General features: G+C 44.4%; 1 protein-coding gene across 6 annotated transcripts; it reads left to right on the top strand.

The window, feature by feature from the left end:
- The first annotated feature begins 84 nt into the window (after nt 1-84).
- Nucleotides 85-12,887, top strand: LSM14B (LSM family member 14B). Of its 6 annotated transcripts, none has more exons than XM_030009668.2 (10): nt 85-400; nt 5,018-5,181; nt 5,539-5,674; nt 6,158-6,274; nt 8,077-8,247; nt 8,372-8,452; nt 9,496-9,657; nt 9,837-9,990; nt 10,999-11,218; nt 11,553-12,887. In XM_030009668.2, exons 1-9 carry the CDS (start codon nt 280-282, stop codon nt 11,168-11,170), a joined length of 1,278 nt encoding a protein of 425 aa, XP_029865528.1. In that variant the 5' UTR covers nt 85-279; the 3' UTR covers nt 11,171-11,218; nt 11,553-12,887. The 6 variants fall into 6 exon arrangements, with proteins under 6 accessions (XP_029865528.1, XP_040978478.1, XP_029865529.1 ...); XM_041122544.1 differs by having other exon boundaries at nt 86-400; nt 5,539-5,602; nt 10,999-11,178; XM_030009669.2 differs by having other exon boundaries at nt 87-400; nt 8,375-8,452; nt 10,999-11,178.
- The last annotated feature ends 734 nt before the right edge of the window (nt 12,888-13,621 follow it).

Raw genomic sequence — 13,621 nt, 5'->3', positions numbered from 1 at the left:
CCCTCCGCGTCTGACCCCGTCTCCCGTCTGGTCAATAGCAGGCAGCGGCGGCGCATGCGCGGCGGGCTCGCAGCACGCCCCCGCCCTGCACACCCCCCCCCACCCCTCAGCCCGTCTCCCTCCGCCCTATAAAAGGCGGGCGCGGCGGGGCTCCCGTCTCCGCAGTGTGCGTGGGCGGGCGCGGCGGCTCCGCGCGGCGGTGCGGCGACTCGCGCGGCCTCCTCCTTCCCTCCCTCCCTCCTTTCCCTCAGCCCGGCCCGGAGCGGCCCATCCGCCGCCATGAGTTCGGGAACCCCCTATATCGGTAGCAAGATCAGCCTGATCTCCAAGGCGCAGATCCGCTATGAGGGCATCCTCTACACCATCGACACCGAGAACTCCACCGTGGCGCTGGCCAAGGGTGAGGCGGAGCGGCGGGGCCCTCCCGGGGCGGTGCGGGGGGGGGGGTGGCGGACGGGCCTAGGTTGGCTCTGCCGCCGCGGCCCGGCGCTGGCTGAGGGGACGCGGGGAGCCCGCCTCGCCCGCCGCCTCCGTCCCTTGAACAATGAGCCCGGCCTGGGCGAGCCGGCGGCCGGAGCCCGCCCGCCCGCCCTGAGGGGCCGCGGCGGGGCCCGCGGTTCGCCCGCGCTGGCGGCCGGGGCGGGTTGCGGGGAGCCGGGGGGCGGCGGGGTTGGAGCCCCGTGCCTTCGGCGCTGCTGCCTTTCCGTGAGTCAGCATTTGGGAGGCCGCTCCGCGCCGCGGGGACGGGCACGGGCCGTGGCGGGGGCTTGCCGTGCCTCCCCGGAGGGCGCTTCCAGCCGGCGGGGCGGGCAGGGCCCGGCGTGCTGCGGGGCCCTTGGTTTTCACGGGAAGTTAGCAGAGCCCTGGAGAGGAAGAAGAGCTGCCAGCAGCGCTGGCTCCTCTTACTATTGTCAGAGCCGGGAAGGCGATGATGGTCTGCGTCGCAGTTGGCGGTTTGGTTCCTCTCTCCTGTCTGTACGGGGATGCCCGGCGGTATCTCGGTGCTTGGCTTGAGCAGGGCCCCAGGCCAGCGCTGGGGAAAACGGAGTTGCTGTTGATGTGTCTTTGTTCCTTTCGTGATCGATAACTGGACTCTGCTCAGGTGAGGAGGGTGAGAGCTGGTGTAGAGAGCCCTGTGGGGTATCTGCATGTGGGTCTGGCTCTTCCTACCTTGCAGGCTGCTCATTAAGGCTCTGGGTCTTGATTCCCTGTAGAAATAGTGATCTTTATCATCTACTTAAATGGTGTCATTTGGATTCAGTTGTCACTTGTGCTGGGAACTCCCGTATTTACTCTCAGAAAAACCTGCCCTGTCTTGTTTAGTCTCTCAAACAAGATCTTATTTCTGTACTGCTTTTAATGTTCAGCTTGGGTACTTGAGCTAATGTGCATCAGCTTCTTCTTTGCCTCAGTTTTGTCCTTCCCTGTTCTGGGAAGCTCACACCTTCTTGGTTGCCTTCAGCAACCCATCGGGATTGCCCACAAACCAACCATCTTTTGTTTTGAAAGACTATCTGCTGGCACGAGACACTGACTTTGCCTGATACTCAACTATTCTTAAGGCAGCCTGTGCCACAGTATTTATTCAGTATAACGATGTTTATGTGATGCTGGACATGAGTATTTGACACCTACTAGTGTGTATTCTGAAGTTAAAAATGCAAGTTTTCCCAAATTCACTTTTGTTCTAGGGATGTAGCTGTTTATTTAAATGTACAAATGGAGCTATTTATTTTAGTGTTTCACTTGGAGTAACTGAGAGGTTGCAGGAAGGTCTTCACCTTTACCCGGCAGCAGTAGAAATGGTTTCTCGCATAGTTCTGGCTTCCACATAGTACTTGCTGCTTCAGAGCTTAAGTGGTGTGTTTCAAAGGCATATGTGATTAAAGTGCTTTATGGTGTGAGAAAGTACATGCTCTGCGTAAGATTTCTGGCAGTTCTTGTATTTATTGGTCTCTTAGTGTTCGGTTTTGATGAACTGGAATGCCTAAGAAGTAGTTGTTACAATAGACGGAGAATACATTTTTCCCCACTTAAAGTGCTGCTCTATAAACTTTACAGTACAAACCCTGCTTTTCATTTTAGCTCAGAGGGTTTTCTAAATTTAGAGACTTTATATCAAAATTAGTGTCAGAATTATGAACATAGCAACAATGTTAAAGTCGGTGACAGCAATATCAACCCTGTGCTTGAGGGGGGACAGCGGTTTGAAACGCTTGATCTCTGAAGGGTCAGAAGAACCATGAATTACTGACATGCAGTTGAAGTTGTCCAGATAGCTAGTAAATTATTATTAAGTCCTAGATGCCAGTGTTTAAGGCTCAGACAACTTCAGTATGTAATGTAAGTGCTATTCTCTTGACTTCTATCATCTGAGTGATACAAAATAAAATGTAGGTTGAAAGATACCTCAGGAAGGAATCTGGTTCCGCTTCTTACTTGAAGCAGGGCTAACTTAAATCGATTTTTATTTGGTTCCTGTTAAATCTCAACACATGCACAATATCTTAACATTGGATAAGGAGATTCCATGTGCTTAATTAAGCACTGCAGGGAAGTTGTCTTGTTGGTTGCTAAACTTAAATTGCAAACAAAGGATGTTTAAGCCCATTACTGTCCTGTTGGCAGTGAACGCCAGAAACTTACTCCCCCTTCTGTAGAAGTCTGAAGAAACTAGAGTTTTTGAGCAAGAAATAATCTGTTTAAGCTCTCCTTTCCAGACATCCAGTCACTCTTGTTATGCTTCCTGACCCTTCAGAGGTCTAGCTCAACAGACCCCTACGCATGAGTACAAACTATATTGTAAAACACTAGCTGCAGCATGGTGTGGGATTGATTTCCTGTTCATCTGTAAACGATAGTCACTGTAACTCTTCACGGGAGACAGCCCTTCAGACCTCCGCAAAAACTTAAAGCTGTGCTTTGTGGTGTGCCAGAAGCTGTTAAACTTCAAATGCAGGGACAGGCGCGCTCAACTCCTTGAGCCCTCTCAAATGCACTCATTGCTGTTTTGCCTACAACAAGGACATAGTTTTCCACCTTTTTAGTTGGAAACCTTGGGACCAGCCAACTGAGAGGCTGCCTGGACAGCTTTGGGCTTTGCAGGTCATGTGTTTCTCCATGTGGAAGCTGACAGGCTGATCCTTGCGCTCAGAGAAGATGTGGTGCTTTCTATGCTAGCTGTGAGATTCTGCAGTAGTCCCTGGATAGCTTTAGTATGTCTTGCCATGAGCTGTGTGCTGTAATAATCTAATCTTGAGCAGGGATATCAGTGGTACGGTTCATGTCTAAAAGGCCACAAGCATTGCTTTCAGTTTATAATCTGCTTCTAGTTGACTAGGTTACAGCTGTAATATGATCAAACAGCAGCTGGAGAGCTAAAATAACTCAGAGAGGTTATATACCCTAGGAACCAATGGAAGACAGTTTTTCAAAGGAAGTGACTGACAGCTTGTCCTTGCATCAGTTACGATTCCCTTCCAGTTAGGTGTAAGCTGAGGTGCTAAACAGCGTTAGTGTGATAGGGACAAAATTTGGCATTGGCTTGCTGCTCCTTGTGAGCTCCCATACATGTGGAACAGAGGTGAATACTGCTTGCAGCACTAACTGCTGCTTGGTGGGAGGAACCACCTGGCTAAAACTTTTCACCTCTGCAAACAGGACTCTTGATGAGTAGCCCTGTCTACAACCATCAATGCTTGTAATAGGATAGTGTACCAGGGATGCTCAGCACTGGGGTTGAGTGGATCCACTTTTTCTGCCCTCTTTCTGGGGAAGCTGTGGTGCCTCCCCGTCCCCTATCATCCATGTGACAGGACTGTCTGTGCTTATATCTTTCTAGCTGTGCAGTGGGAGTGGCAGCTGGCTGGCACATCACCACAGATTGTGACATGGCAGGTGCTTGTGAAAGGTCTGTTAAGGATGTAATTTGTAAAGGTACTGCAGGAATCACGGTGTGTCCTGGCAGAGATGTTGAGTACTTCTGTGCTAACCTGTTAGAAGCACTTGATGCAGCTCCAGTACAGAATTCTTCTATTGCCAGAAAACATGCATCAAACCAGTATGTGCAGGTGCTTATCTGAACTGGCAAAGCTTCAAGGAGATGGAAAACAACTAGACTAGTAAACTCAGTGAGCTTCTGTAACTCGTGGCTGAAAAAAATCTCTGTGCATGTAGACCATGCTCATTCTCTAGCCCATTTTAAGCTTTCAGTGTCTGATGTAACTATGCTACCTGTTTTCCTGCACTAACAACCCAGTAAGTCTGAGTCTGATCTGTTCCTGTTTAATGGCTCAAATTAATTTTTGCTTCTACCTGGTAGCTGCCACGCAGTCAGTTGCAGCCTTTTTTTCCACTCTAATGTGTAAAGTCACTGGTTAGTACCTGCTCAGGTGTTCCGATAGCTGGGACTCAGTAAAGCCTCGGTAGGCACTGAGGTTTTAGATTTTTCAGTAAAAGCTTGCTTTGTAGTCAGCGGAATATTAATCATAAAGCCAGTGGCATGGAGTAGAGAGAGAATTTTAATAGGAAGTTCTTGTCATTGATAAAACTTTACCTCTATCTGTGTAATAAATATATGAAACCAAAGGCGCAAATCTGCGCTCTAAAGCCTTCCAAGATTGTTACCCTGCTGCTTCAGGGGTCTCTCCTGTGGTCTGTTGCAGTGGCAGTTGTCTCAAGCTGAATGCCTATGTGGGACAGGTGCTGAGGAGAGAAGGGGAATATGGTAATATAGCACTGTGGGGAAGTCCTTGGTTTTGGAATAGATTCTTCACTCCAGCTGGTCTATGGTCTTTACCTTCACAGCTTGATGTAAACAAAACTGTTTATGCAGGCTGCTCAAAAAGTTGACATTTGAGGGAAGAGATGTGTTTGATAGGAGATTCAGGGTTCCGGAGGTAACCTTTTTTTTGTTACTTTTGGCAAGTATTACAACAGTACTTTTTAATTGCATAAATAACTTGCGCAATGCTGCAGTGGTAACACTGGACTAACAGTAATCTTTCTAATGCTAAAGTGCGATCCTTTGGTACTGAAGACCGGCCCACAGACAGACCTGCTCCTCCGAGAGAAGAAATCTATGAATACATTATTTTTCGAGGAAGTGACATCAAAGACATCACTGTCTGTGAACCTCCAAAAGCTCAACATACTCTGCCACAAGATCCTGCCATTGTTCAAGTAAGTTAGCATGAAGTGTTGATAGAAAGCTATGATAGAACATTGGTGATGAAAGACTTGATTTTGGTATAAACTTACTAACATGAAGGCCAGTAAGTGTCTCCAGGAATCTTCAGATTGAAGCATCCTGAATTTTGTTGTAATGTTTAAAATAGCAGCAGCAGCATTAACGACTTCAGTCAACAAAGGCCAGAGCTAGTTTACCTAGCTGAGAATGCAGGAAAATCATAGAGGTTAACTAACTCTTCTCAGTATTTACTTAAGCTTTAGTAATGCTGTATGTGAAGTAGAGAATCACTGCCAAAGCAAGTTGATGTCTGGACACTGTAAATGGAAATGTACTTTGTCTTGTTACAGTCTTCACTGGGCTCTGCCTCTACATCATCCTTTCAGCCACATGTGCCTTACAGCCCGTTTAGAGGTATGCCACCTTACAGCCAGCTTGCTGCCAGCTCTTTACTTAGCCAGCAGTATGCAGCTTCGTTAGGTTTAGGTAAGTAAAAACTTCACTTGCTAGAATCAAGGTACGGTCCTTGTATGCAGCTACTGTGAAACCAAATAACAATAACTAATACTGAATTCCTTGCCAAGTGTCAGGCTGCAACAAGCAGTGAATAAGTAGTTAACAACTTTGTGCAATGATCTTACTGGAAGGAGGCCTGCGTTTCACTTACACACACGCGCAGACACACACACACACATGCACATGAAAGAAAGAAACAAACTAAATAGCTGAAATTTCTTTCTGAAAGTAATGTGAATACCTAACAGTTGAGGCCAGTTCATTTCTAATCTAACATACCTTACATACACATCACATGTAAGAAGAACTTTTATTCCCAGAGAGGAGTGTAAATAAGCTGCTCTAATGCTGTTCTAGAGATTCTTGTATCTCTTTCCAAGTCCTTCAGATGTTTCACTACCTTGTATCTTATCCATATATCTTTGCTTTCTCTTCTTCCCTCTATCTCTTTAGAGAAATTGGTAAGCCCTCCAGCATCAGCAGCTGCTTCCAGCCCTAGTTCTTCTCCGTCTCCACAACCTGTTTCAGAGCCTGACATGTCTTCAGAGCCCCATCAGCTCTCTTCCAAGGGTAACAGCAGTTTGAGGACTCCAAATATTTGGAAGAACTGCATGGCACTTGCAAACACTCTTGTTCTTGTTAACCCCTCCTAGAAGGATAGTACTTATATGGGTAATGCTAGTAGAACTAGTTTGTTCTCAGCTATTTTTGCCTTACATTACATGAAGTATTCCTCCTGTCCTAGAAGTATCAATTAGAGAGACAGGAGAATGAAAAAGTACAGGACAGCGGATCCTCTTGTGTAAGTATCAGGAGAGGGCTGAGGTTTAGGGATGTTGAAGTGCTGCATCCTATCCAGGAACATGTGTCACCTTAGAGACTGGGCAAGGAATGAATTAGTCTTTCCTGGAAAGACAAGCACACTGCTTAAATTGTGGGTGGCCTTGCTGTTAGAGACATAGGTTAATAGAATACTCAGGAGTATTGCTGTAATTGAGGAAATGTCAGGATAGATTTCATGCATGGAGGGGCATAGTACCTTGTCAGGACTCCTAAGTAGTAAAGCATGACTAACAGTAAGCAATTTGAGTTGTGGTAAGCTGAGATAATGTAGTTCTGGGTGCTTGCTTCTATGTGCAAAAACTTTTAAAGGAGGTAGAGATACTAGACTGACCATCCTCAGAGCAGAGAGACCAGGTGCAGCCTGCATTTAAACATGGTAATTAGTTTCATCTGTTTTAACTTAAGCATGTATGCTTGTTTTGGCATGAAACTGTTTTTACTTACTCTCTGGTTTTGGCCATCTATCTGTATGTACTTTCTCAATATTCTGGCTAAGCTTTGAAACTTTCTCATGTTAAACTTGCACAGCAGCTTTGTCCTACTGAATAATCCTTAGGATATGTCTGTTTGTCTTGGAAGTTTTCCAGGTGTACATTAACTGGGAACCTGCATGGTGTTACCTACTGGGTATATCTCATGTGGACTTGGGTGACCCAGAAGTGTTAGTGGCTTGGTTTTTGTGTACTCTTCAGCTTTTCACTTTTCTTGCTCTTTAAGTATATTCAGTTAAAGTTTGCTTCCAAGCAGTTCTTATGCATAACTACATAAACCTGTAGTACTCCAAAACTTCTAATTAAACCTAGAATGCAGTGTTTCTTCTGAGTACTGAAGACTGTCACTTTTTAATATAATTGGTGTAAGGTATACCAAACCATGAAAAGTATTTACATGTTTTGTAGTGTGAATAAATAAGCCTGGATGGAAGAGCAACAGAAGTCTTGGTAACACTTTGGCCTTGACCAAGAAGGAATTTAAAAGGGTAACTTTGAGATCCTGGTCTGGTTTCAGGTTTTCTTTGTCTGAAAGCTAACAATAAGCAATGAGGTTGAAGGACTTCTAAAAGCGGCTTACAAAATGGGATGTAGTAGAGGTGGTTAAGCTTTTGCTGCAAAACTTTTTTGACAAAGTGGGGAAGCTTTCTTCAGCAGTTTCAAAATGGTGGATTTTTGCTTCAGATTTAAAGTTTTATGTAAAGTAAAATCCTGCATAACCAAGGATACACCTAGAAATTAGATTTTGGTATAAACTGTCTAAGAGACTGACCTGGCTTGCTTATCTAATGTGTGTCTAACTTGGTTTAAGAAACAAATGGGTAGATTTCCTGATTTTAAGGCTCTGGATTTGAGAGCCACCACTTGTATGGCAGTAGTGCCTTACCTAGTGTATATGCCATTTAAAGAGAGCATGTAATGATAAACACTCAAGGCTTTGAGTAATTCTTGACAAAACGGTTTCTCCATAGAAGTGGGTAGGGTTTGAATAGCATTGGCACATTTTCTGAGGCACTTAGTCATTGGGATTTTTTCCAGGTGCTGGCTTTCCTTCTGTTCACCCAGTCCGCAAAAGCCCCATGGTAGAGCAGGCTGTTCAGACTGGCCCAGTTGACAACATGAATTCACAAAAGCCACCCCCGGTGAAAGTAACTCCAGGGGTTCAACGCAATGGACGGCAGGTTCCACAGGGCAACAGTAAGACAAATGGTATGTATGTACCACGTCACCTTTAAAGTGCTGTTCTGAAGCATCCTTCAAAGGTGCATAGCAAGACTAAACTGTTTTGGTTTTGTTCTTGTGCTCCTTTATTAAGTTTATCCTTCTTGTTCAGTAGATACTGTTCAGGCTGCACCTGTGCAAACCCAAGGACAGGTGAATGATGAAAACAGAAGACCTCAAAGGAGAAGATCAGGTAGGTTAACCTGACACTAAACAGTCGCATTAGCCTAGAAAGTCAAATACTGTTAACTTCAGGGAAGGATTATTGGACAGAAGACTGAGAGCAAAATAAAGTTTGATAAAGCTTTGGGCATCTAGAGACACTTCCCTGACAAAATAGGTTCTGGAGTCACAGAAGTTCAGAACACTCCAGGGACAGAATTCTACTGTCTTTTCTAGAAAACTTGAAGGTATGTTATAAAAATTGATGCTATGAGTTGGCAGCAGCAACTAGATTTCTCTGAAACCTGAAGTATTTTTACTGGGAAGGGCAGCCTGTTTAAGAATTTTCAGAGCTCCTATAACTGAGAGGAACTATGGAGCCCTTGCTCCCAAAGAGCAGACTTCTTATCTCAAGACTGCAGTTCAAGTACAGGTCAAAAGAAAGTGAAATGAAATTCAAACAGGTATTTCTGCTGAAGCAAATTGTGAAAAGTCAGGAAACAAAACTTCAGCCTCTCAGGTCTTCAAATTAATGTGCCTGAGGGCAGCACTGTAGAAGGGGTTCTAGCTTTTCCAAAAAGGGCTTGATAGCATCTCAGTTGGAAACCAGAAACTATACAAAGTACAAGCTCCCTTTGTGGGTAGGTGAGTCTTGGGTGGATTTTCTGAAACCAGTGACCTGCTTCTCTTTGCCATCATGACAGGTTTGTAGACTAATTACAGTACCATGCCTGCAGATGAACAGCAGACAGGAAAGATAGTTTTCCCTGCTTCCCTCAGCTTTTCTTGGTGTACTACTTGTTCTGATTTCTTCTCCTCACACTGGAAAGAAAGTTGGGTATACTCTTGTCTTAATGGTAAGACTGACATCCAGGAATGCTTTTCAGAAAATTAAACTGTTGCTGTAATATGTCTTCTACAGCCAAGTTCAGAAGTTACTTTCAAAGAGGTGTGGCCTAACCACAGGACTGGAAGCTAGAAACTCCTGAGTTCTAACCCTGGTTTCCTCTGGTTTTGAGCAAGTCATTTAACCTCCCTGTGTGTTACCAAGTTTTTAAACTCTCCTGCTTTCAGGAAACAGGAGAACCAGAAACCGTTCTAGAGGACAAAACAGACCAGCTACTGTGAAGGAAAATACAATAAAGTTTGAAGGTGACTTTGACTTTGAAAGTGCAAATGCACAATTCAACAGAGAGGAACTTGATAAAGAATTCAAGAAGAAACTAAATTTTAAAGGTTTGTGACTTCATTAAATATGAATTGCTGAGCTAGTAGTAAACACTGCATAGACAAACTCGTTCTGAGAAACTGCATGATTACATGTGGCAGCATCTCAAATCTTTTTTGAGGGAGCAAGAGAACAGATGGCTCTTCAGTATGCATCAAGGAAGTGTAATACGTTTTATTATCTTCAGATGACAAAGCAGAGACGGGGGAAGAAAAAGGGGACCCTGGAGTGGCAACTCAAAACAATGACGGTAATGCAGAGGAGGACCTTCTGGGACCCAACTGCTATTATGATAAATCCAAGTCTTTCTTTGACAACATTTCTTCAGAACTGAAATCTAGGTGAGCACTTTCTAAAAGCTTGCTTTTTTTAATGCAACTTTAGGCATAGAATTCTAGCCATAATTGTGTCACACGGTTTAATTCTTTAAAAATCTTAGAATGCAAGAAAGTCAGCACAACAGTCTTTAGAAGGGAGTATTGGCATGCATTTGATGGCTCACGAGTGATACTAACCAAGCTTCACACAGGGGGATCAAACAAAAAGCAAGGACTTCAACTGATATGCTTGCCTAAACTATGATACAGAAATTTCCCGTTCTGTTTCCTAGTACCAACTTTGAACCCATTGATTTTAAACAAATTTCTTATCTTGTTTGTGGGAGGAGGCGTCAGGGTCATGCTGTGCTGAAGATGGTGCAACTTGCAGACAGGAGCAAGCTAAGCCTGGAGTTTGGGCAGAGAGGTCAGGTCTGTCTGTGGAAATGCATTAAGTTAAATGTTGGGAATATTAAAAGAAAGCTTCATCTTTTGCTGCTGACACTGATGTTATCAACTGCTTGGTGAGGTCAGACATCCCCTTAATGCCAGTATGTGGTAATGTTTCTGCTTCTCTTTAGCAAAGCTTTCTTCCAAGTGCTCACTGTAAAGTGTTCAGGGCTAGGCAGGCTCTGCTGAGGAAGAAACACACTGGTTGTGGAGCTACTTCAATAGCAGTCTGCTGAACCTCAGTTGTGACAGGGCTTCCTGTGTTTCTGGAGATGCTTCACTGGAGTGAAGAGTTTGTAGTTTTCAAGAAAAAAAGATAGGGTTTGAGATGCTAGTAAGACCATGTTCAACCCTTTTCTAGGCCCATCTTTAGTTTTCTGGTATGAAAGTAGCTTACAAAAGCCAATAGCTGTCACTTTCAAATCCCTGCTTAGCAGAGGACTTGTGTTAGTGAGCATGTATATGCTGCAGTTGGTTCTTGTTGCAATTTAGTTCAACGAAAGAGGGTGCTTGAAGCTTCCTAGCTAAATGAGTTGGTGGCTATTTAATGTTTATATTAAATCTGAATGCAGTCTTGTTCAGTTCTAGGCGTACCACGTGGGCTGAAGAAAGGAAGCTCAATACAGAGACATTTGGAGTGTCTGGACGGTTCCTTCGTGGCCGCAGCTTTCGTGGTGGATTTCGAGGTGGAAGGGGTAGCGGAGCAGCGAGGCGAAACCAAACCACTCACAGAGCTGGTACTGGCAGAGTGTAACTTCAGAGGCAAGTTTTTTAGCAAGAACAAATACTGTCTCTGAGCCAGGTTTGTCTCTTCTTCCTTGCCTGAACTGTCTGTGCAGCCTTTCTTGCTCTCCAGTCTCATGGATATATCAAGAATTGTTCCTTATTGTATCTGATCTATCCTTCTTGGTGGTAGAAGGAAATGTGAGTGGTTTTAACATGTTCTTTAACGTGTTGCTTGTTCTGTTCATTTCTTGGGCTAGCCTTTTGTCTGAGAAAGCAGGAGCTGCTTGTTTGAGCTGAGGCTCTAGCTAAGCATTTCAGTTGATACATAGGTGTAAACTTTGCTGCTTTTCTTTTTCTTGGGAGAAGATCCCCATGACATCAAATCTAATTCTACCTTTTCTCCTGAATAGGTTCTAACATCTCTCCTGAGAGGATGAAACTGTATATAGAAAGAAAACAACCAACTGCTGCACTAATGTGGGAAAATGGTTCATATTGTTTACTGTCTCAGCTCAAGTGACAGAACTTCATGTACTACTGCTTATATTCTGGACTTATTTTGGACCAGCAACTGTCAGCTGGAATATTCTTTGTAAGAGGGAATGTGTTCAGGGGTACCTTCTTCAGGGTGTCTTTTTTGTTTGTGTTTTTTTAAGTGCAGACTAACTTACATTGTTCTTCTTTCTGGGTCTCTCAAAGGCTGCTATAGTCTAAGCTTAAAGTCAGACTCCTTTTCTGAACCCTGAAGAAGATAAATCATGCTATTTTAACATGGAACCAAAGCTCACTTGAAATAAACCAGCTATAATTTGTTTGTTCTGAGTAACCAAATGGATTCTTTGGTGCTGCTGGTCTCACTGTTCTTGGCAGCAGGTGTGAAGTAGCACTTGGTATCTGGAAGAATGGATTCCTGGTGCTGAGGAGTTATGTATATTGTCACTTGGGAATACTGGATTGTTGATCATGTAGTAGTGTAAATGACTGTACAACTGTTTGTCAGCTGGTACTAATGTGGAGGTACTGCAGGTTTACACAGAACTGTGACTCTCCCTCGAGCTGAAGGGTGCTGGGTGTTCCTCAGAGGCTCAGAGCTCCTTACTGGGTGTGGGCAGTGTGGGGGCACAGTGAGCTGTGTCCTCAGCAGGACAGGGGCGGCAAGTGTCTCCGCTCGTGTGCTCGGAATAAAGAGTTTTTGGCAGTAGTTGGCTGTCTGGGAAGGAGACCTGAAGCTCTGACTTCTTGCCTCAGTTTGTACCTTGCTCATAGGTAGTACCAAACACAAACAGTTCTCTGTACACTAGTAGACTGTGGTGGAACACTATGGAATGTTTTCATTAAACTAGGGATGGGAGTCCATATAATGAAGCTTAACAGATGGGCATGTTTAATTTGTTTCCTCTATACCCCCCCATACTGTAAATAGTTTAGTTGTTTTTCTTTTTAAAAATCTGTATGTGGGGAGAGGGGCTGGGAGGGAGGGGTTACATTTGTTTGCATGAATAAGTGGGTTAAATTGCTGTAGGCATGTGTCCCTTTTTTGGTTGGTAGGGAATTTTGTTGAAAAAGCACCTTGATGACTGAACCCCTTACATAGCTAGAATTTTTTAGTTATGCATTGACCTAGGTTACTGTAAAAGCTTGGATTTATTTTTGTAGGACTTCATTGCTAAGAATTAGAACATAGCAGTGGGGCTGCTCTTTGGAGTAATGTAAATTGTAATTATAATAAACATGTAAATGTTTAATGTTTCCCTCCTACTTTGTTCTGTACGTAGCTCAGTAACATCAGTTCGTACAACTTGTCAGGTGCCTGTCCTAGCAGGGCTCAGATCTAAGTCAGAGAACACTGTGTTGCCGGTCTGCAAAGTTTTACACAGTATTTGAAAAGGGCTTAAAACTCTAATGCAGGCACTGACCCCCCTTGTTGCTGTTCCCCTGTGTTCTGGGTCTGGTTCTCTTGTTGAGGAATCAGCCTCTGAGTGTTACTGTTGCCTAAAACTGCCCTGAGTGGTGGGGCTTGACTAGAGTTTGTTTTGGGTGGCAGTGCTGCTGGTTCAGTAGCCACAAATGCCTTCAGTATCTGGGCTCACACCAGCAAAACAGGGTGTGTGCTGAAACAGCTTACTGGGAAGCTGCTGCAAGCCTCTAATTTCTTTGCTGGCAAAACAGTCAGTGTGACATCAAGTGTAAAGATGGAATTGCACTGCCAGAGTCAACTGACTTGTCAGAGGTGGCTGTGGCAAAACAAGAAATAATCATTAATGTCTGTGTAATGCCTTTTTATTAGTTTTTAAGGCAGTAATTCCCCTTGTTTCTACAGTAAAGCCTCTGATCTAATACTTAAGACACAATCATTGTTACTGACACTGCTGAAGTTCCTGTAGCAGGGACATGTCCCAGCCTCTCCTGAGTTGAGCCCTGTACCTGGCTCATTCTGCTGTGTGAGGGCACTGATGGCTGTGGCTCAGCGCCTGCGCTT

The sequence above is a fragment of the Aquila chrysaetos genome, chromosome 3, assembly GCF_900496995.4.
Source record: "Aquila chrysaetos chrysaetos chromosome 3, bAquChr1.4, whole genome shotgun sequence".
NCBI lineage: Eukaryota > Metazoa > Chordata > Aves > Accipitriformes > Accipitridae > Aquila > Aquila chrysaetos.
Note: the sequence above shows the minus strand (reverse complement) of the source record. Positions and strands in the feature narration are given on the sequence as shown.

Excerpts from the sequence above, each read along its gene's own strand:
- LSM14B (XM_030009668.2), top strand. The coding sequence starts at position 280 with ATGAGTTCGGGAACCCCCTATATCGGTAGCAAGATCAGCCTGATCTCC. Across the intron at positions 8,248-8,371 it reads GGGCAACAGTAAGACAAATG|TAGATACTGTTCAGGCTGCA; the intron begins GTATGTATGTAC and ends CTTCTTGTTCAG. Across the intron at positions 9,991-10,998 it reads TCTTCAGAACTGAAATCTAG|TTCTAGGCGTACCACGTGGG; the intron begins GTGAGCACTTTC and ends AGTCTTGTTCAG.